The sequence below is a fragment of the Paramormyrops kingsleyae genome, chromosome 16 (genome assembly GCF_048594095.1).
Source record: "Paramormyrops kingsleyae isolate MSU_618 chromosome 16, PKINGS_0.4, whole genome shotgun sequence".
NCBI lineage: Eukaryota > Metazoa > Chordata > Actinopteri > Osteoglossiformes > Mormyridae > Paramormyrops > Paramormyrops kingsleyae.
Window position 1 is genome coordinate 30,313,783 of NC_132812.1, and position 24,789 is coordinate 30,338,571.

At 38.7% G+C, this 24,789-nt stretch overlaps 1 protein-coding gene across 6 annotated transcripts in view; it reads left to right on the forward strand.

Annotated features, from left to right (window-relative positions):
- Nucleotides 1-24,789, forward strand: part of LOC111850243 (gamma-aminobutyric acid receptor subunit gamma-3) — a 50,835-nt gene that overhangs the window by 11,881 nt on the left and 14,165 nt on the right. For 5 of the 6 annotated variants that reach the window (XM_023823913.2, XM_023823915.2, XM_023823914.2 and 2 more), the window contains exons 3-5: nt 908-975; nt 16,226-16,446; nt 19,446-19,528. In XM_023823913.2, coding sequence (XP_023679681.1) covers nt 908-975; nt 16,226-16,446; nt 19,446-19,528 — 372 coding nt within the window. Of the gene's footprint in view, nt 1-907; nt 976-15,930; nt 16,044-16,225; nt 16,447-19,445; nt 19,529-24,789 lie in introns of those variants that run through there. The other variant, XM_072700145.1, reaches the window with a different exon arrangement.

A 24,789-nucleotide genomic window follows, 5' to 3' on the forward strand; every position in this document is an offset into this window, starting at 1 on the left:
TACATTCACAAGTAGATGTTCAACACGGAAAACATGAAGCTAATTCTGGTGGTGAGGTGGTTATGTTACCTGATTTGAGACAATGTCATCCAAGTATGTGTATGGCTGCAGTAAGACAGAAGCCACCTCTGCAAGTTAGGGTGCAGGTGGCACTATGGTTCATTCAGAATAGGTTAAAAAACAAAACATAAAAAAGACCAAGGTTATGGGGTGTTTATCGCTACAGATATGCAGCGATACATGGTTCTAGGGACCCCAGGATTTAGTTCTTTATGAATGCAATGATGCACTCTTACATCCATCCATCCATCCATCCATCCATTTTCTGCAGCCACTTATCCTGTTCAGGGTCATGGGGGATCTGGAGCCTATGGGTGCCTGAGGTGGGGCGCCAACCCATTGCAGGGCACGATCACACACCATTCACTCACACATGTACATCTATGGGCAATTTGGTGACTGGCAACCTTCTGAGTTCCAACTCAAAGAGCTGCCCCCTCCCCCCAAAAAAAAACAAAAATAAATAATAATTTCATCTTTGTCTCTGGGTGTGTTCTGTATTGGAATATATTGATGTTTTAAAATTGCATTGCTGCCATTGACTAAATGGATTATAACTTATATGCAGTCTGTGGTTACATTGTGGATAAGCGCCTGAGTGTGGCAATGCAGAGCTGACAAAGCCAAACAGAACTCAGGCAGCAGAGTGCGGGTCAGTAGCCAGCACAGCATCTGTTAATGCTGACGTCTCCCAGGGGACCTACCATTCATAACATCTGCTTTTTGCAAATTAGTTTAGCATAGAGTTTCTTCAGTGCCAGATATTTGTGGTTTGTTCTCATTCGACAGAAGACGTTTAAGGTCAGAGTGTGTCAAATATCAAACATTTTGTTTATTTTACTTGCAGTTAAGCCGACTGTCATAGACGTTGACATATACGTGAACAGCATCGGACCTGTGTCATCAATTAAAATGGTAAGTGAAAGTAATTCGTATTCACACATACACAAATGCTTAGACACAAATACACACATTTTATCATACATCCAACTGAATTCATTTCTTCTTTTTTTTTATCGAATAGCTGATAGAAGGATTCAGATGTTACAGTTTGCAGTCAGGTTATATTCCATTTCCTTTACAATTTACTGTGTAGGAATGACAGACATTGTGACAGATCTATTGTGTAAAACCAAAGACACAGAACGGCTCAGCTTTGGGAATCGCACAGAATCATAGAGAGTAGTGATATTTTGTTTCAGTTCTTCATCAAAGTAGAACACAAAAGTTACATAAGTTCTGCCAAAAAATATCTTTGTGTAGACCTTCTCTGAAAAAATGACTGAAGTTTCACTGTTATAATGCCACTTTCAGTATTATAGCATATTTTGGCCATTATTTGTCCAAAATATGTCAGATTCTTTTAAGGCACATGTGTGTAATGGACATATGCAGTATCAAAAGAATGGACTTCAAAGGTAAAAAAATAAATTGGTCAGATAGTGATTTTGTGCTCCTTACGATTACTATTGTACCAGCAATGCATTCAGTGCAAATATCAATGTTTTATTTTGTGCAGTTTGATCCAGAACAAGACATATTTATAAATAGTTTTAAATTAATTTTTATCTATTTATTTTAATCCATCAGTTCCACACAAGCCTTTCCTTACTAACATACTTCTTCCGGTATCATAGTAATTATACTTATGATCATTTTGGAAAGCATTTAATTTGCCTGAGCTACAAATGGGACATTTCATAACGAGTAAATGGTAACACTGGGTTGGTTATCTAGGTGTTTACACTGTCTGTTGCACTTAAAATGAGTCACTTTCTTAGTCTCTAAATGGGCTACAGTTGCATGGCTAGAGTACTATAAAAAAGGCTTCACCCCTTTATCAATGGTCCTTTATTTATTTAGCCTATATAGCTTATCGATATAGCTTACTGATATAGCATTTGTGTATTTTGAATTTCTGAAATGTTTACAATTCATGTGTCCAGGCAGGTCAGACTGTAAAACCACAGCAGAAGCGCGTGTACAGAGTACATGTGTATGCTGAGGGGATTTGACTGTGACAGAGGGATCCTTGTTTTCTTAAACATCAAGCAATCTTCTAATAGATGGTTCCAGGACCCTTGACATTAACTGCACCTTCATAATGTCTTTATAATGCATTCATAGAACATTTATGCATCCATAATAAAAATAAACCATGATGAGATGTGCAGTTATACGAAAAGACTCAGTGGTAACTTGGTGTACTGCAGTCTGACGTAAATAGGAATGTATGCCCATGGATTTTCAGGCTCAGCAGTCTCCCGTGTTTGTCTGTTTTTCCATCTCCTGTAAAACAACAAACCAATAGCAGACCAGCAGTCAATAACAGTTCATTAATAAAAGAAATTAAATAAGGCTACATCAAATTGCTCACACCATCTGGCAGTCCAGCGCAGCTCTGGTGTTTAAAGATACAAATTCCAAACGGTACCCTACTTAGAATTCTACTTATTACAGCAAAAAAAAAAAAACTGTTGTTTGAATGGGCTAATGACACAAAAGACAGTGGCGGATTGGAAAAAAAGCGTTTCTTGGTCTGAAGAATCCAAGTTCCTTTGGTTGCATGCCGATGGGAGACTAGGATACGGAGAGAAAAAGGTATCCTTATGTTTATACGTATCCGCGCTGCAGGCGGAGGAGATGTGATATATGAAGAGTGTTTTCTTGTCACACATTGGGTCCTTTGATAAAACTGCAGTCTTCTGAATGCCACAATGAACATCACTGCCAGTCTGCTGCATGTAGTTTTTGTGCCAGCAATGTATTTGGCTGTATGGATATTTTTCAGCAGGATAATGTGCCACATCACAGATGTAATGTTGTCCAGGAATGAGAATGAGTTCTACTTAATGCAGTGACCTGCCCAGTCTGCAGATATCAATCCTATTTAGCATCTGTGGAATGAGATGGAACCGGCTGTTGGAAGCTTGTTGACTGTATGTTCCAACAAACTGAGTGTCCAGAGGGGAACAGAGGTTGCAAAGAAATATTTTGAGGCATCCGGAATGTTTTACATATTTTCAGATTAAAAAAATAGTCAATATTGGAAAATATGAAAGTGGTTCTTTGGGGGTATTTCTTAACAGAGTGTACAGATATATCTTGCAGTGTGTGGTTGTGTGGTCCCTGACCACTGGATTTAATATATATTTTTTGCTTATATTAATTTTTGCATTTGATAAATATTTGACTATAAAAAAATTTGATTATGATTTAATTTAGTTAGCTTAGGTGAGACTAGGGCACTGTCCCAGGGGGTGCAAGGGTAATGGGTGAGGGGGGGGGGGTTGGGTCACTTTTAATTTCTAAATGTTCACATAGGTCTCAGCACCCCACCCCACCACCAACCCCAAAAACACACACACATCTGCTTCCTCTACAGCATAGATAAATTTGTAAAAAAATATATAGTGAATACAATCACAATGAGTTATTATTACACATAGACATGACTAACTCAAGCCACCTTTTTAATATACTCAATGTGTATTATTTGTAATTTGTTTTGTTAAGGTAGTTTCATTAGAAAGCAAAACAAAGCAAAATTATTTCCACATTGCATGAACTTTTTGACACATTGCTAAAAAAGGCTTGACATCAGGTAAAACAATTTTTATAGTCAGTGATGGATAGAGAGAGAACTGAGCGATGGCTTGAATTTACATCAGCATATGTACATACATACATACGTACATGCATTCATACATACGCACGTACGTACATACTGTACATACGTACATACATAAGTACATACATACGTACATACATACATATATGGTGTATTTGAGAAAAAAGAGAAATCCTGGACTTTATTTTTGGCTGCTTTTCAGAACAAACTGGGATCTGGGGAGATGAATATGAACTACAAAACAAAAATGAGGCAAAACAAAAGTCTTTTTTTAAAAAACAAGAAAGATGCATTTGACAGGAACTCCCAAACAAAATGGGTCTCGGGTGTCACAGTTGGGAATGCACTAAACCATTATACAGTGTGACGTACTTTAATCAGGAATCGGGTGTCACAGTTGGGAATGCACTAAACCATTATACAGTGTGACGTACTTTAATCAGGAATCGGGTGTCACAGTTGGGAATGCACTAAACCATTATACAGTGTGACGTACTTTAATCAGGAATCGGGTGTCACAGTTGGGAATGCACTAAACCATTATACAGTGTGACGTACTTTAATCAGGAATCGGGTGTCACAGTTGGGAATGCACTAAACCATTATACAGTGTGACGTACTTTAATCAGGAATCGGGTGTCACAGTTGGGAATGCACTAAACCATTATACAGTGTGACGTACTTTAATCAGGAATCGGGTGTCACAGTTGGGAATGCACTAAACCATTATACAGTGTGACGTTCTTTAATCAGGAATCGGGTGTCACAGTTGGGAATGCACTAAACCATTATACAGTGTGACGTACTTTAATCAGGAATCGGGTGTCACTGTTGGGAATGCACTAAACCATTATACAGTGTGACGTACTTTAATCAGGAATCGGGTGTCACAGTTGGGAATGCACTAAACCATTATACAGTGTGACGTACTTTAATCAGGAATCGGGTGTCACAGTTGGGAATGCACTAAACCATTATACAGTGTGACGTACTTTAATCAGGAATCGGGTGTCACAGTTGGGAATGCACTAAACCATTATACAGTGTGACGTACTTTAATCAGGAATCGGGTGTCACAGTTGGGAATGCACTAAACCATTATACAGTGTGACGTACTTTAATCAGGAATCGGGTGTCACAGTTGGGAATGCACTAAACCATTATACAGTGTGACGTACTTTAATCAGGAATCGGGTGTCACAGTTGGGAATGCACTAAACCATTATACAGTGTGACGTTCTTTAATCAGGAATCGGGTGTCACAGTTGGGAATGCACTAAACCATTATACAGTGTGACGTACTTTAATCAGGAATCGGGTGTCACAGTTGGGAATGCACTAAACCATTATACAGTGTGACGTACTTTAATCAGGAATCGGGTGTCACAGTTGGGAATGCACTAAACCATTATACAGTGTGACGTACTTTAATCAGGAATCGGGTGTCACAGTTGGGAATGCACTAAACCATTATACAGTGTGACGTACTTTAATCAGGAATCGGGTGTCACAGTTGGGAATGCACTAAACCATTATACAGTGTGACGTACTTTAATCAGGAATCGGGTGTCACAGTTGGGAATGCACTAAACCATTATACAGTGTGACGTACTTTAATCAGGAATCGGGTGCCACAGTTGGGAATGCACTAAACCATTATACAGTGTGACGTACTTTAATCAGGAATCGGGTCACAGTTGGGAATGCACTAAACCATTATACAGTGTGACGTACTTTAATCAGGAATCGGGTGTCACAGTTGGGAATGCACTAAACCATTATACAGTGTGACGTACTTTAATCAGGAATCGGGTGTCACAGTTGGGAATGCACAAAACCATTATACAGTGACATACTTTAATCAGGAATCGGGTGTCACAGTTGGGAATGCACTAAACCATTATACAGTGTGACGTACTTTAATCAGGATTCGGGTGTCACAGTTGGGAATGCACTAAACCATTATACAGTGTGACGTACTTTAATCAGGAATCGGGTGTCACAGTTGGGAATGCACAAAACCATTATACAGTGACATACTTTAATCAGGAATCGGGTGTCACAGTTGGGAATGCACTAAACCATTATACAGTGTGACGTACTTTAATCAGGATTCGGGTGTCACAGTTGGGAATGCACTAAACCATTATACAGTGTGACGTTCTTTAATCAGGAATCGGGTGTCACAGTTGGGAATGCACTAAAACCATTATACAGTGTGACGTACTTTAATCAGGAATCGGGTGTCACAGTTGGGAATGCACAAAACCATTATACAGTGTGACGTACTTTAATCAGGAAAACCTCATTTTTGGCATCAAATGAGCGCCTATGAAGGCAAGACGATACACAGGAAGGTGACGCCTCCATCTGCTTATCCAGAAATACCACAACATCTCTGGAAAAAAGTCTGAGCAGCGCATCAAGGCCCAGACCCCAGAACCTGATAATTCCTCTATAGGAAAATATAATTAACGTAGATATCACTATAATTAAAAGCCCTACAATAACATTAATTATCACCTACTGAATGAATGACAGTAACAGCTCTTTAAGATAATAGACCTAGAACTCGTCTACACAGCTGCATCGCAAACTCCCTGGTAATGCTTTTCTAAGAGGTTAAGAGGCTGCCTGTTTACACACACACACACACACACACACACACACACAGTGGCTCTTATCCTGCCAGATCATAAACATGTTAACATGAGTGCAAATGTTTATTATTTTGCTCTCTTCTGTTTGCTTATTGCTAATAACTGACTAACTGCCTGATGTTTATGATTACGTGACTGGTTTGAGACAGCACTAATTTACTGATGGAACAATAATAAATCATTAATTAACCTCTTCAATGACTTTTTTTATTACCATGCTGTTTACGCCACGGCAAAACATTTTCTGTTAACATGCAGACCCCTGTTTTTACTCTGTTCATTCATTAATCTCCAGGCCACTTTTCTGGGTCAAAGCTTGACTTAGTGATTATAATTTGTGTATTATATTTAGTAACAACTGAATTATACTTACATTTTATATTAGCAATTTTGATAAGCTATGTCAAGGCCACAAAATAATTTAAAACTATATGCCGCACAGTGTTGATCATCTAAGAGTAAATACAATGCTATTGCTATTTAATCATTTCAATTTTCAAAAATGAATCATAATTTTTTGAGAGTGCATGTCATTGATATTCTGTGTTAGTGGTAATATTGTGACCTAGGTTTGTTAATAAGGTCTTTCTCTTGTATTGCTTAGATTTTGTGAGACAGAAAGAGCCACACTAATTCCTGGCTTGGATTAAACTCAACAGTTGGGATTCCATAGTGGTTGATCATTTTCCCCAAGATAACAAATGCCAGAGGTAATGAAAATCAATGGAGTTGCTGGGTAGATGTAGAACATGGAAAGAGTTTGAGTGTGTTTCCTGCAGTTTAACACCTACAGTGTGAATCTGGTTTAATCACGCTTTGTGGGAGGGTTAATTGGCGTTTTTCAGCTCTTATACTTGGTTCTTTTCCCTTTTAAACAGGTTTGTGTGTAGTAATATTTTAGTTACACATTATCCATTGTTGCTGGCAGTTAACCTGAGCTGCAGGAAAACATGTTGCAGATAGAATCTTCATTGTCGCAATAATGCATGACATGTGACAATGTTTCTGGCTGAGGTTATGAATGAGTTCTGAACAAGCACTACAATTTGATTGCTTCTCAACAATTGGCTTTCCTCATTAATAAATATATGTCTGAAATACTGCTAATGTGGGGTCATAAAAAAGCTATTTTTAAATGTCTGGGTAATTCTATTTCCAAGGCAACGGCGTGCAAATTACTTGAGTGTGGAAACCCTGGCTACATGTGAGCCTGAACAGTTCTTTTGGAGGAACATTGAAGGTGACCAGCAAAATATAAAGACTGGATCTCCGCATAATACAGTGACATCCAAGAATTAATGAAGAATGGTCCTTCCGGAAGGTTCTTTTTGAGGTTTCATATTTTTCAAAAACAAATTTTAAATTTAACACTAGTGAAATACTTTTTTTTAGAAATGTGGATAAAATGTGTAAATTTGGTAAATTTGGCTGGATATATAGTTAATATTCAAATATTTAGTAAAAATTTGTCAGTCTTTAAACTTAGTTTATTACATAAATTCCATGAGGACATGTAATACAACTTTTTAATATTTCTGGCATAAAACCTGTATTGTCCTTAACATGTTCATTTTATTATTTTACTTCTGTGAATGTTTTGGAATAATTATGAGTATAATTTCAAATAGGCCTTTGAAATAATATTTGCTGCATAAATGCATGATTTTTGGAAGCACACTGCAGTGGACATGTCTTTGAACAAGTATCCAAGCGAGAGAATTTCCCATTGATTTCCTTTGTGTCCCGCGGTGGGTCTAGGGATCTGTCCTTTCATTGTCAATCATCTGCTCCATTCCTTCAATCTCAATTCTAGATATTTAGAGGCAGTGCCCAGTGGGCAAACCTTATTGAAAGACTCACTTTGGAGAATATAAAGATTAAATCCACTCAAATGAACTCAACCATACAAAATACAAGATTCATATAATATGAATGAGGCACCAGGGGTATAATAATAATAATGTTAATGGATCTTCCTGATTACTGTTGAGATTTTGTGTGACCAAGTGAGGTTGTCTGTTACAATGACTCCCAGGAATTTGAAGCTCTTCGTTGGTGCAGACGGTCTTTGTGGGCAACCCTCCCTAATGTCCAGGTCATTAGTCTTGTTGATGTTTAGGGAAAGATTGTTTTCTTGGCACCACTCTCTAGGTGCCTGGCCTCCTCCATGTGGTCCATCTCATTGTTGTTTGTGATCAACCCTTTGACGGTGATGTCATCGACAAACTTTATTATGCAGTAGGAGCTGCGTCTGTCACACAGTCATGGGTAACAGTGAGTGGAAAAGGGAGCTCAGCTCATGGGGCGATAGTGATTGAGGGAATCTTCATTGTTCTTCTTTGAAACCGGGATAATATTGGTGTTTTTAAAAACATAGAGTGATTAAAACTATCTATAAAAATAGCTAAATTGTCTCTGCAGGTTTTTAAAATACAACCTGGATATCCATCAAGATCAGCTGCTTTGCGGATGTTGACTCATTTACAATTCATCCTTGTGTCATTGGCAGAGAAATTGGAGTCGTGTGGTGCTCTCGGAGATTGCACCAGAGGATCCTTGTTATCAAACTCAAAGCAGGGAGAGAAAGCATTCACTTTGAGATGGGATTTAATTTTCATTTTATGATTTGTGAGAGTCTGAGTGTCTTGCCACAACTATTGAACACGAGTGCTGCCGTGTGAGTTTACAGTTTGGTGTAGTATTGAATTCAAGCACATTTCACTGCCTTTGGAGAGCATAGTTGCATTTCCTGTGGATGGTTGAGTTTCTGGAATGGCATGGTACAGGCCATCATTTTCTCATGTATGTGGTGATCCACGGATTTTGGTTTGGAAATGAACATATTGTCTTTGTTGGAACACACTGCTCTGTGTGTGATGAATTCCATGGCAACTGGTGTGTTTTCTTCCAGATAAGATGAATATCCTCTGAACATGCCCCAGTCCAAAGAACCAAAAAGGTCTGGCCACTTCCCACATGACTGGCTCTCCATGCTTCAGGTGATAACTGAAAATAGTACAGAGAGGTGGTCTGACTAGCTGAGGTTCCAACATGGTAAAAACAGAAGGCATGTTTGCTTGCAGTGTAACAGTGCTCCAGAGTGTTCACATTGTTACTACAGGGTGCAGGGGATGTGCTCTTAATATTTGGGTAGACCTTATGAAAGTCCCCAGCTATGAAGAAGTGTTCTTCAGAGTGCACATTTTCCTACACTGTTCAAAACACTTAAGGGAACACATTGATGAACAAAATATTCAAATTATAAATCTTTATTGATATATATGCGTAATTCATTGCAAACAAAATGATGTAACAATGGTCAAGAGAAACCAAAATCATTAACCCACTGACGGCTGGATACAAAATCACACCAAAAATCGAAGTAAAATAACTTAAATCACAGACTGATCCAAGTGTGCCATCTTGTTTCCCTTAAACATGTCTGAGCAGAGGAGGCTGGTGCCTGCAGAGTTTCATCCACACTTAAAAACTTGTGTTCCATCTTGTTTCTCTTATTCACGTTCTCCAGCACCATTATAAGATGACTTCTTTACCTGAGCTACTATGAAGATGAGGTCCTTTGTTTATTTGCTGGTAGGACAGAACCCACGTTGATCCACTTGAATCAAATGTTCAACCATTTCTCCAAACCTCTTATCTGGTAACTCTGATCTTAGTTATACAAGGTATCTCATACTCTCAAACGATTCTTTAACGTTGGGGTCACACTGGTTTGCTGACTCGGCTTGCCTTTCATGCAACAGTAAAGAAGCTCTGTAACCACAGAACCCTAGCAGTCTATGTTGTTTCCAATAGCTCACTTTTACTTGATGGACATAAATTTAATTATTGAGTTGATCAGCAGGGATGGGCTCAATTTACACAATGGATTCCAGCATCACAGCCCCCAATGAGGGACGTCTAGCACTGAATGGGCTTCTTCACAGTTTTGCTTCCACTTGACTATGTATTTGGTAAAAATGAACATTCTGCTATTGTTACTCCATTTCCGTTTTGGCTGCACATTCCCACAAGCTCTTACAAGATGCCAAATAATGTTTCTAGGCACCTTTGATACTTACAGATAATCCGTCTCCTTGAACTTTCATATGTCTCCCCAAGACCAAAGTTTTACCTGAGCAATTGCATATACTGTGACCTGATTTTCAACCTTCATCTGAGCTTCTAAAAAAGGCATTCTCACACAGAATGTTACATATTTCACAAGTTTTGGAAAATAATAGGAAGTATAACACAAAATCCAAATATTATTGCAGGCAGATTATTGGAATATTATACTTCAGTTTAAACAGATGGAACTGCTTGCAAATTAGGGTATTTTGTTATATTACAATAATTTTGCTTTGTGACGTGATCATAGTATAAAAAATGATAAACATTATCCAGACTTGTCCTTTCTTTTCTCTACTGCAGATAAAGATACTGCACATATTCAAGGAGCAAAATTAGGGCATTGGAACTGGGTCTTGAAATGCTAATGAACAGCATTACATGCTTGGATGCCATCCTCCTTGCCACATGCTTGGATGCATAGCTTGGAGATGACTGGCTGAGGACCCCTAAATAATATGAGGGAGAGTCATCCATTGGATCTAATCAAAAGATCCCAGCAGTGGCCCTAATCTCCCACCTCACATTTCTCCGCCTCACAGTTGACTCTTCACAGCCTCACACCACACTTCAGAAAAAGGGAACTATGCCAAGATCCTCACAGCAGCACCATGTAATTTGTGCCTGGAGACATTCTGTCTGCACTAGCCACATGGCAGGGTGCTCCACAGGATTTGTTTTCACATTGAAATAGACTCTCACTCTGTCAACCCATATGTTAAAAGAGGAAATTATTCCGAAGGAAAATAACAATCTTGGTAATGTGCCATTTCAGTATTTCATATTGCTGCATTGATGTGATATCCGCAGAATCTATATGTGTGATTGTAAGTCGGGTTTGGCTTTCCACTCTCCTCTATTACGCCTGTCATTGAGCATTTAAACTCTATCCATATGAGACTGTGTTTGCAGATCCCCCTAGTGGCTAATCTGGGCAATGCTCTCTAGAAAAAACACAAGCTGCTATTTAACGTGTGCTTTTAAATCTGATCTATTAATCACCTTTATCACACTTTAAAAAAGAATGATTAATATAAACAAACTGTTATGTTTATGAATGCGATTAAATAACATGAAATATTACCCTTGTTCTGCTTTGACCTAACATTGTCCCTCCAATAAAACAACCAGTGACGTAATCTAATTTTGTGCATTTTTTTCACCGCTATATGTCAAGTTTATGTTATTGCGTTTAATTTTGTTACCCATGAGGGATTTCAGTAATAAAGCAGACAGAGACCCATTATTGTCAGATTTCCAGTCACAGCTTTTCATCATTTGCGTTATTGTCCATAGATTCTGAGTTTTGGCCAAATTTATGTGGTGTTGTAGCACTGTGTTGCATTATTTGTCTAAAGTGTCAAGGCAGAGACCCTGAGATGCATTGTGTGGTTGTGTCATGGGCTTTGATGAGAATTTCACTTGAATCTGTCTTGAGACAAAGGATCCTTCAGGGATTCAGAGTTAGACCGTACACACATACATCTAAACAAAAAAAAGCACAACACAGCGTCTGCAAGACACAGGAGAAACAGGTAAAAGTCCTCGTGCTGCAGGAGTGAAGGCCTTGTGCCTTTTAAACAGTACTGCTAATGGAACTCAACCTGGCATCTGTCACAACAGGGAGAAGCCAAGTTTGGAAATGGCAACAATGTAGAAGTCATGTGGAGTTGCTTGGAGAGGTAGCAGTGTCCCCCTGGCATGGTTAACTAGCAGAGGTATCAGATCAGGCAACGTGCCATATCCACACGTTACAGTAGGTGACAAGGAAAGGGAAGAAAGTTTACTGGTGATATAGGGGAAGTATCATTTAGATGGCTAAAAGGTTGCACTAAGGGACGTCTGGAAAGTTTGATTAGATAAACGAAGAAGGTTAATTCTTGGCAGGGTCTCCTGGTCATGTGGTCGCTCTTTCTGGTCCCCATGACATTCCAGGGCTGCTTTGAGTCCTTGCCTGTGTTAGATAGAAAATTTAAATAAAAAATTATATCAAATGCTGCATTCAGCTTTATTTAAATGTTATGAACTCTTAACCTCATTATCATAACTAACTGAAAAATAGAAAATGTTATAGGCACATTTCAGCATTTCAGCAGTGTTCAGCAGTGTTCAGCAGTGTTCAGCAGTGCTCTTAAAATGACTGTCATTAAGTTTCAGATTAAGATCACAACCACCACCGATGCCCCTGCCTAAAACCGTCTTGCGAAAACGTAGTTAATGTATTATTTTTGTTTGTTACTTTATTAATTATAAAATTAAGTATGAATTATGCATTCTGTATGGTTCAGCCATTTCAGTGCTGGCTCTCCAGACATAGAGAAATTTGCCTTAATATATCTGCCTTAATATATCTCCAAATATATATATAATTTTTAGTCATAAGATAACCAGGAATGTACTGTACCACCCATGGGGTGTCCTTGTCGAGTAACAGCAAAAGACACATGAATGAGATGGAAAGATAGATAGATAGACAGACAGACAGACAGATAGATAGATCGATAGATAGATAGATAGATAGATAGATAGATAGGATTAATGCTGCCATTTTTGTTTCTGCAGCATACTTTAACACTTTTATGGACCAGCTTTTGACAGTTAAAATGAATGGATAATACTGATGAATAAGTGAAGAAAGAATAAGCATGTATCTGTCTATGTTTTTAAATGACAAAATGAGCAATTGACTTGGATGACTGACTTTAGTCATTGTAGGCTATAAATAAGACACGAAGGAAACGTAACAGGTAGGTAAACAAAAAGATAAGAGCTTGCGGTTTGTTTCTGTTTAATCATGCAAGCACAACATGTTTACATTACAGCTGAGCCCCTCATCCAAAGCAGCATATAAGTGAGGAAGCTTGGTATCTTGGAACATGGTCAGTGAGCGTCCAGTGCCCCTGCTGCAGTTGGGGTTAGCAGTTGAGACATTCACACACTGCGTGATCAGTGCAGTAATATGACACTAAGTTCTGGAATTAAAAAAACGTCATTTGGTCTCTATATCAACTGTGTAGCTGTAGGACATTGCATAATATCTAAAAAGTTGTACAAATATTTAGACTGGCATTTTGTGTAGTACTTTTTTCCAAAGCATGTGGTTGCAATGACCAGCATGGTGGCTCAGTGATTCACAATGGTGCTTCACAACTCTGGGACTGGGGATTTAAATCCCGCCCCTACGCCCATAAGTACAGTAGGGAGTTTGCATATTTCTCCCATACTGCTCAGGTTTCTTCTGGGCACTCTGGTATCCTTCGGCAAGCCAAAGACGCACTCAGGTGATATAGAATGTTGGAATTGCCCCTTGTGTGTGTCTTGCTATGGACTAGCCTCCCATTCTATGTGCACCTGTACCTTACACCCTGTGCTGCACAGGATAGGCTCTAACTCCCTCATGACCCTGTACTGCAGTGTTCCCCTGTCCGGTCCTCAGGGACCCATAGCTGGTCCACATTTTCGCTCCCTTCCAGTTCCTGGGGAGGTGGGAGGGAGCAAAAACATGAACTGTCTGTGGGCCCCCGAGGACTGGATTGGGAAACACTGCTGTACGTAAGGCAATGAAATATGAATAGATATTGCTGTATAGAGCAATGACTCTTTATTAAATGTGTACCTGCTTCAAGGATGTACCGGTAATATTCGTGCACTCCAAGGCCTCCTCTGCACCTTACTGGAATGGTGAACATTTTCGTCTTTCTAGTGATTTTAATATAAAAAGATTGTACAGTATTTCTTGAGTAACTTAAAATATGCCACAAGATGTACAAGGGAGTATTTGTACATAGCCATAAAGCAGGGTTCCTTATAATCTGAATGAAAACAGATCCACTTAAAGTGTGGGGGGAAACTACTGCATGCATTGATCTTGTAGAAAAACAAGTAAGATTTCTTGGTGATATTGTTCTGTTTTTCGCCCTTGGCTCAATAGAAACATTTTAGGCATTGTGAGATGTGTAGGATGTGAAATCTGATTACCCATTTTCATATCCATACAGTTTATTAACCCATCCTCTTATTATAAAGTAAAATTCTCCTGCCACTCATAACCAATGTTTTGTTGATGGAAAAGCTTGCCGTTCTTAGCATAAAGGCACTAATGGAGATATGGATAATTTTTTATTCATCTGGGTTTCTTCTGCTTACAGATATTTGTATTTAGGAAAAGCACAATGGGTTTAATTAGCACAAAGGAGTGAGGAGATAAATTAAATCTTTAATTTTAATTATGTGGTGTTCACACAAATCCAAAGTATTGCATGACAGCAAAATGATCTCTGATTCTTTGGTTTAAGGCAATACTGAAAGGGAAGATCGAGTCTTCAGCTTGTGCCAAAAATACCCCTTTCCATGCAGTAAATTGTGTACTTTTGGATTCTCCAGTGAATATCCATTAATGCAAATCTGGTGTAATGTGATGCACAAATGACAACATTATAAGCAAAAGCATGTAATTCCTGCCATCAACACAGCTATGCAAAGCTAATAAGCTAACGGCTCAGCTGGAGTGACAGACAGTATGTAGCCATGTCAAACCACAATATAGCAATTAATTAATGAAAGTAATCATCTGACGTCCAAGACTGCAAATTCTGATGTAGAATATATGTATGGTTTGTTCAAAGAATGATCAATCAATCTAAATCAAGACGCTTTTATGTGGCAAGATTGAACGGGGATGGGGTGGCGGGGGGCTTGCGACTATAAAGACAAATTTGCTCAGTACTTAGTGAATGGAGAGTTATCAAAAATACACATTGTATAGCATGTAGATACGCTACATTTTACATTCATGCTTGTGATTTTTTTTTTTTGTCTTTTCCCTCTTATTTTAATTAGCACCTAAGTCACTTAGCCATGGAAGAACAGAATGCCTTATGATTAGTCGTATTCATAACATATTCTATTTAAGATATTGTGCATCATACACTGTTTTGCACTGTAAGTTATGCTTTCAAGCTTTAATTCAGAAGATGGTTTATTTCCGGTCTCTTCCAGGTATAATATAACATGCAGATCTGAGACTGTGCTGTTGCTTAATGACAGTTACAGTATGGAGTTGTACATGATTTGTTGATCTAGAAACATTTTATACAAGATTTCACACAAAATTCAGCACTTTACAAACCTTCAGCTTATGGCAGCTAATTTTGATTTTCACTTTCACAAATCAGAAATCATAAAAATTATTTTCTCTTTCCCTTAGTTTGCCACAACCCCCTTAGTCATTATTTTCAGTTTTATCATGCTTTTAAAACCACAACATGTCATTAGAAAGAGTATACATTTTTATTTTTAAAATACATGACATAGCCTCAATTTATTGGTAGCTTCTAGTACGGTGTACGTAAATGATTTCGAGTCTTTAGGTTTGTAATTTGACATCTGACATTACAAGAATAGGATGGTTTGCGTTGCTCATTGAAAAAATGATATAAGTGATATGAGTGTGTGTATGTGTGTTTGTATATATCAAGCGCAAAAACAAACAAAAAACGGGAAAAGGGCTTTGAGGAATAACAGTAAACAAGAAGACATGGATTGTGGGATACTGCACACAGGTAAGCGCATGTATTAGAGGTTTAATGACTGAACAAAAAGCTTGAGAGAAATTGGCCCACAGGTTGCAGGTGCCAGAAGCGTTCTCCGCTGTGCCCTATTTTTGTGTATCGTTCATAACTTGCAGTCCTCGGGAAGTCATTTTTATTCACGATGACTCATTTGTGTATTTTATCGTTTACAGGAATACCAAATCGACATCATTTTTGCCCAGACATGGACTGATAGCCGCCTTAGATACAACAGTACGATGAAAATATTGACTTTGAACAGCAACATGGTTGGGCTAATCTGGCTGCCTGACACCATATTCAGGAATTCCAAAAACGCAGACGCTCATTGGATTACAACACCCAATCAGCTGCTCAGGATATGGAATGATGGGAAGATACTGTACACACTAAGGTAAATACAGCAGTCTTTCTTTTATAAAGAGCCACACACACACACACACACACACACACACCCCGCATCTTGGGTCAGCTAGATCCCTAAAGCTAAAGGTGAGTTTTCACTCCTCCCTTATATAATCATAATGACTGTGACACAGTTGCCCATGTCACGGCTATTATTTTCTCCTGGTCAGTTTCGATTACTTATGAGGTACAAAATGGTTCCTGTTAAGTTCCCCTATTTGCAATTTTGTGTAATTATCTTTAGCCAGAAAAAGGCTGATTATAGTTTGCAAGATAAATGCGGCAGATTGAATGTAACAGATGGTTTACAGACAAAGGTGACAGCAGTGAATATCTGTATTTGTTTTGTTCTAGTGTTGATCCTTTTCACACTGCATTCAGATTTCATTGAAATAATTGCATTTAAATGTTAATGGGATAATTAGCTGGCTTATTACCTTTTTTAAATACAAAGTGGTTCGTAGCTTTTCCGAGAATGCCAAGTTTGATTTCCGACTAATTATTTAGAGTAGAACAAAAACATATTTACTAATAAACCTAATAATTGTGGATTTTTAAAGTAAGAATAAACAAGAAATTATGTAAAAGGGTTTTATATATTTTGGTTGTCCTCCTCCAAAAAGAAAAACAATCATATTTTTATTGTTAGATAAAAATGTTAACTAAATCATTGAACCCTAAGACGAACCCACATTAATTTGCAAACACAGACACATCCCAAAGCACAGTCATTAATCACTTTCCAAACAATGAACATGATTAAGTATATTAAGGTTTGATTGCGATAGATTAAATTAAATTGGTGAAAACACTCTATGTTATAACAGCGACTACTATTGAAAAGAATGTATTCCTGGAATATAAATATTTGTGAATACATATCCATCTAATTTTGTGAACAGAAGTCCATCAGATTTTTAGAATTAGCTTTAAACATTTTTTCCTTAATGGTCTTAAGCATAATAGTCCTAAAACTTTAATGACTTTTATATATGTAAGGGAAGACATTGACCTTATCTTGGCGCAGCATGTTCGTCTGTCTCCAGTGCATTATGGAGTATTTCCACAGCGATTCTATGATTGATGCAAATCAGTAAGTTGGGTTAACGAGACCAAAACCTGGACAGAGCCATAATTGGAAATCAACATTCATGGCCACTGGAAAATTTGTATTGGCAATATCAGACAATTCATGGATAGGGACACCTAAATGTCACTTTCCATTTTAATTCTTCCCCCTCTCTCCCAGTAAAGCCAAAGTAAACTTGGGTGGCATTTTGTGTTGCCTCCTGAGAGCTTGTTGGCCATCAAACCGTCACTATCTTATGGCCCACATCCACATTGACAGTGCCAGTCAATTCTTTTCCCACATCCCCTTATTGCACTAACGCTATCAAAGGAAATGTGACCATTTATCACTGCGCAGAAGATACTGTACAAGCACCCCAGCAATATGTGCAGTTCAGCAAAAAAAAATTCTTACATTAAACTGCTCAGTACAAAGTGTGTGAATTATCTTCAATAACCAGGTCATGATTTCTGTTAAGAGACATTGCTGTTGAATTTTTCAAATGTATTTTTCTGTTGCTTCAATCACCACAGAAAGAATACCATTCACTCCCATTATATTCCAGAGAAGCCTGACATTTCTACGGCCAATATCTCCACAATTAGGCAACTCACTAAAGCCAATCTAAAACATCCTTTTACAGTTTTGGACCCTTTAAATATTAAAAGCAATATGGAAATGATTTAATTTATGCTGGAGGATGCGCACAGGTTATAGGCAAATATGACATCATTTTACATAAGAGACTTAAGCATCCGTGGATTTTGGTATTCAGGAGTGTTACGGTGGGGCATGGTGAAGAATGATGGGGCGATCCACGTATTGGCAAGCAAGGGACTTTAATTTAATCTCAAAAATAAATAAATAAACAAGCAATAAGAACCACGAGGGGTTAAAAACAAAGCAGGTAGACAACAACAATTAGGGTAGAGAGCAACACAGAAACAAAGAGGCAAACGAAGGGCAATAACAGCTATAAACACGGATGATGAGGGTGAAATGAGGAACAGGTGTGAGCCAATTACAATAAAACAAACAGGACAGACTAGGGGCAACAAGGAACAAATGTGGGTCAATTCACAAATCACTTCAGCGTCAGACACTAGGAAAGGGGTGACCAGCAACACCTTCTGACCAGGCAGGGAAACAACAGGGCAGGGTCCTGACAACAGGAAGTTCTGGATCCAACCCCCCACGTGGATATGGAACGATGACTGTACTAAATTTCAGCATTGTTTTGTGTTTATTTATATAAAATATAGGAGGAAGGTAGAACGGGCCCTGGAGGTTAGGGTTAGGATAGGGTTAGGGTTAGGATAGGGTTAGGGTTAGGATAGCAGAGGCAGGGAGCCTGGTTCAGCTCCTATGTCACTGGCGGTGAAGACGGTGTCCCCTCTAGGTGGGCGTCCTGCAGGCTGCCAGTTATCACACACAAGCAGCTTGCTCACTATTCACTCTCTCTCTGTCTTTTCCTGCTCATGAAGTACTAACTTGCTCTGACTGCCAGCCATGTCTTGTTTGGCACTGGGGATTGTGCGATCGCTATCTGAGAGCATGATGCTGATCATTGTTCACTGGGACTTAGTAAACCCTTTAACCTACTGTACATGGGAGGCTTAATTATTTCCTTGAGAATATGATGCTGCAGTCATACTTTAAAATTAAACATTTAATTAATTACTTTTAACATATAAAATCTTTCCCCATCAACTGGGCAGACAGTGATTCTGTTACATACTGTACACATAACTTATGCAGCATAAAATATTTAACTTTGCTTGATGAATATTTCTAGAAATTTTCATTGTTATTTTCAGAACAATCCATTTGTTTCCTTTTTCTTCATTTGAGTTTTGCATGTGACTTTAACGAAAGGCTTTAACGTTCAAAGTCAGTCACTGGTTCACTGTGTTTTCCAGGCTGACCATCAATGCTGAGTGCCAGCTGCAGCTCCACAACTTCCCCATGGACGAGCACTCCTGCCCTCTCATCTTCTCCAGCTGTGAGTCCTGGCGAGGGGCAGGGAAACAAACTCTCAGTTACCATTCAGCTTCATCTTGCCTGCATCGTTTCACTGGAGTACTGTTGGTTCTCATTCTCATAACCTGCCCAAAAGGAACTCTGCCAGATTACACTGACCATGGCTGTAGAGCTCAGTTGTTTACAGCAGATCGCCACTGGTTTGTGAGGTTTTTCCAGCTCAGCGGAACTGACAACGCTGACAGTTTCTCAGAGGAATATTCTTCCCACAATTATTGTCTAGACAGATCAACAACAGATTTTTGGCTGTGCAGTCTTCAGTTTGTCGGCTCTGACACACTTTATCCTTTCACACAAGACTAAGGTAATATGTTTTAAGTCGAGATTTATAAATCGAGCTAAAGGCTTTAACACCAACAGTTATTTAATTTATCTGCGGGCTTGCAAGGTCACTTGCATTCTGTGATCTTAGTGTATGATGTGAATTGTACACATTACTCAGTTTGTTAGACCTTTGAGTGTCGTATATGTAAATAACAGAACTTTGAAGTCAATCTTACACCTAACAGGTTACCTGTGAATAAGCTTGCGTGGGTTATACGCTCATATATTCTGCACCAAGTATCAGTTCTACCCCCCCCTGCATTTTCAGCATGCTGTATGGTTTTCATAGTGTGATCCCCGGTAACAGAGCATTACAGTAGTCTGACCTAAGCATGTATTGGCTTCTCAGTTTCTTAAATAGTGAGACACTGTTTTTCTTATTGTATTACCTAGCAGGAGAATGTACAGTGTGTCAGTTCTGTTACACGCTGATTATAACCTACAGAATCAAAGAGCAGTAAGAAATTTCAGTGAAGGCATCTCTCTCTATGTCGATACGTATATTAAAATCACCAGGCATTATAATTTTCTCTAAACTAATAAAGTCAGTGTGCACAATGCATATATTGTAAGAATATATGTATAGGTTGCTCAGATTTTAAGTAGCATTGTTTCACATATAATAAAGCCCGTTACAATTTTTGATTACATTTTTATGGATGCATAAAGAAAGGTACCTCCACACCCAAAAGATTGAGGGTTTTGTAATAAATTGAAGCTCCAGCTAAACAATTGGTGTCTGTGGGTCTAAGCCACGCTTCTGTTAACATTCACAGGCCTGAACAAGTGTTGAGCACCATGTAGTTAACGTTCAATAATCAGCATTTAATGGTAGCTTCACTTTGTAACCAATTTAATTGCATCAGTGGAATTGAAATTAAATTATCAGCACATGAATTTCCTGTATGAATGTCTAGTAATGGTTGTTAAAATCTACTTTTATTTACTCAACTCTACTTTGGAATACTTGTGTGATTTAGGGGATGTTATGATGTAGAGAGCCTCTGTGTCAGAAATGCGCTAAAGGTGGAAGATAAGCAGCCTTCGATTTATGATCACAAGGCCAAGGCATGAGTGGTTCCCATAATAATCGGGCAGGCAATTTTGGATGATTTCAGATAGCATAAATTATCCCGTGCAGCTAGGATGGAGACCGCTCCGACCATTGCCAAAAAAGGTCCCAATTATTAATAAATGCTATGCTTCCAGATGCATACCAAGTCTCCAAGTACCCAGCAGTTTAGAGAGAGTTGTGTAATATAGGTTCATCCCCTCTGTAAAGGATTAGTAAGGGACCAGAAATAATTGTATTATGACATTTTAATTTTACTTTTGTGCACATAGTAATTAAGTTCCTCTTTGATACCTCTGGTTTTTGGGACTTTATATCATTAGTACCAGCATGACCACAGGGTGGCAATTTGTAGTAACTTAAGCTTTGCAGTTGTTAGGAATTCTTGTGCTCCCATCGAGTCTCCAAACGTGAGCGCCTTATCTGCTTCAACAGACGCACTGCTGAGAGCAGATAACCTATTTCTGTGCTGAATTAGGGGCTGGTGTAGAGGAGGTCTAGTCTTTGAGCTCTTGGGTTCCTGTCTGACCGTGACCCATGAGTCACATGAGCTTGTTGCTGGTGTCGGCGCTGAACTGGAGACAGTTGGAGCAGGAAGGGACTCCTGCCAAATTCTGAGTTGGCTGAGTTCTCTGATTGAGCCGTATCTATAAATCCCTCGATCTGTTTAATCTTGAACAAAATGCTAATGTGCCCCTCCAATGTGCGATTTCTGTCCTCCAACTGTACTATAACGCTACAACTTTGGCATGTAAAATTGGCATGCTATCAGACCACATATCTGGTATTGTAAAATGTTTCTCAAGTTGCACCACCTGTTTGCATTTGAGGATGGTACTACTCTATGCAGATTTTTTTGAAATACAGAAAACAGGAAATGTTGTATATTACCTGTACATATAATTGGTAATGAGCTACAGGTGAATGAATAAGTCACCTTTCCCAGAAATGACCACCTCCCCATGGTGTGATTTCTTCATGTTTTGTTTAAAACATACTCTCAATTATTTTGATATTCCTTACATTGACATGGTACATTAGTCTGATTGCAAATAAAATATCTGTAAGATGATAATTTATATCCAGGCACTATTTCTCTGAGGAAAGAATCCATGCATGTCAATTTATCTGTACCAGTAAGGCTAAAACGGATGTTTTCATAACATACCACTGGGTGCCTCTGACTGGATAATTACACTGGGAATGAGCCAATGCTGTAATACTTTATACTTGTAATAGGGATGTTGGAACTGAGGATTAGTCCAATTAGAAATCCAAATATTCTTGGGGAAAAACCTGTGTTGTGATCTGCTCCTTTAGCTATTCTCAGACAGAAGACTTTTCTAATCACTTTCTTTCAAGACTTGTGGTGACATTTACATTGAAAAGGCAGGGACTGTCATTATCTAGAACAGTTAAGAGTCATGCTGAAGGCTGAATTGTGAAATCACTCTCCAGACCACGGGATTTGAACTCATAACCTTCTGATCGCGGGTCCTGACTCGCATGGCCACACTCCCCCGGCAGTTAGGTAACAGCTGACAAGCAGGCACTGAACTGGCTGTCATCTGACGAGTTATAGAGCGTCTGTCCAGTTCACTGAACTGCTGGTAACAAAGACCACGAAGCTTTGAGCAAACAGGGTTTTTTATACTTGGACATTTATAACTATTAAAGGGCAAACTCTCCAGCTCAGAGATGTATCACAGACGGCAGATGGAAACCTGAAACAGGGAACATCATGTTTGTGTTGGTCTTGGATCTCCTTCTTATGCTCAGGTCTGAATTGCTTTCTGAAAAGATGCTTTCTGTGATCTCTCAAGGCAGTTGGCTACTTGGGAAAACAGTATCACCATAAAAGCCCTTTTTTATTAAATGTGTAATTGGAAAGAAATTGAATTTGTTTCTATCCTGCATAGTATCTGATATTATAAGGACTTTTGCACCTGAACAGGGTTGTTTTCAGAGAAAAAAAAAAGATTTGCAGATGTTCCAAGTTCATTAGTAATACATTAACCTTGAGATTTATTGCAGTAATAAAAAAAGGACTTGGAAATGTTTTAATTTACACCTTAGAGGGGAAATGGCAAAGGAGTTTGTCACATGTAGCCCTTAGTTATCAGGAGCACAAGGGACATTAGCAGGTTTGTTTTGACCTCAGCAGGTCTCATCCATTAAACAAAAGGTGTCCTGCTACTATGGTTTATGATTCTGGGGGAGGATGAGAAAATATAATTTCCCTGATAGTGAATTATAGACAAGAGAGGTTGTAAGGGACACTATTCAACTTTCTCAGAATGATATGATATTTTTTTTATGTTAACCTGTATAATCCTAATTTGTAAAAGTGAAATTTGAATTAGTGAAACAGAAAATATGACAATTGAATAATATTGACAATTGAAATATTTGAGTGAACAGTCTGTTTTACACTATATAGGATTCTTATGTTAATTGTGAGGAGTATGCACAAATAACTCACTCTTAAAGAAGAGGAGATTTACTAACAAAAAAAACTTTTCAAGTTCATCATAAAACAGCCACCCTTCTGATTAATCTGATTTTCAGCAATTTTACTGAAAGCAAGAGCATAAATCAAGCTGGGAATTCCATTCATCCATCTTCCAAACCACTTAAGGTGGTCAGGAACACAGTGAGGGCTGCAGAAATAGGCACGAGGCTGGGGTACAGTCTGACAGCTAACAACTAAAAGGAAACAGCAGTTATTAAGAGTCAGATGAACATCAGTCGACATCTGCATGATCAGTCGATGTTATCCAGCTGCAAAAAGCCCTACTTTCTTTCAGTGGCATTTGCAAGACATTCGATTCCAGAGAAGATGGAATTCATGGAAAGAATCAAGTCCTTAGTACAGCTTTGGAGGGTGTTCTGTAGTCAGAAACTTCAGCTGTTACACACACAGTACTCCTGTGCTCTACTGTAAATGATGTCCACTGTGTCCATTGACTATAATTATCGTCTGGATCTGAATGCCTGTTTACCAAGGTTACCGTTCATGTTATAGTTAGTATAGAGGAAACGTGCTGACAGAAAATTGTTTTTCTACAACATCCGCCCACCACTGCCCGATTTCCACACCTTTAGGTCTCCTGGAAAATTAATGAAGGCAGTGGGGCATAGAGAGAAGCACATTGATTATGCGCCGATGCGTCCTTCGTGCTTTTCTGGAACGTCGCAGTGCTACATCACGGCCACTCCTGCTTTTTGAGTGAGGTGGTTCAGAATCTACATTCTAAACATTGTCATACTGTGTTAAAGACTGATGCCCTTCAGTAGCTAATGGAGTGCCAGAGAAGTGATGGACTAGTGGTCGCTGCATGCCAGGGGGCACAGTCGTCTACTTATTTACTTTGCGCTACATGATACATATATATATTTATTCTGAATAGTGGTATTACCTGAATGCAGTATACAAGGAAACTTCACCCAACATTGAGGTATTTCAGCATAACACAGCAAATTAGTGAGACATGACAGCGAAGGGCAGGAATGAGCTGGACGGTATGAGACGCATTTCCACTACAAAGCAATTACTTCTGTGTCTAAAGCATTAGTGTTTGCATTAATTTATGCACACATTTGCAAATGTCACTGGAAAGGTACCTAATCCTGACCTGTTTACATAATCAAAATCTCATAATCAGCTTTTGCATTGTGGCCAGATATTTACATTTATTATTGCATCCTTAGAGCAGAGTCACAAAGTGACACCTGTAAGCAGAGAACTCAATCTGGTTGCCGTTCCTCAATTACGATCTCCATAGAAACCGGCGGCGTCGCTGCAAAATCCAATGCTGATTGAAACA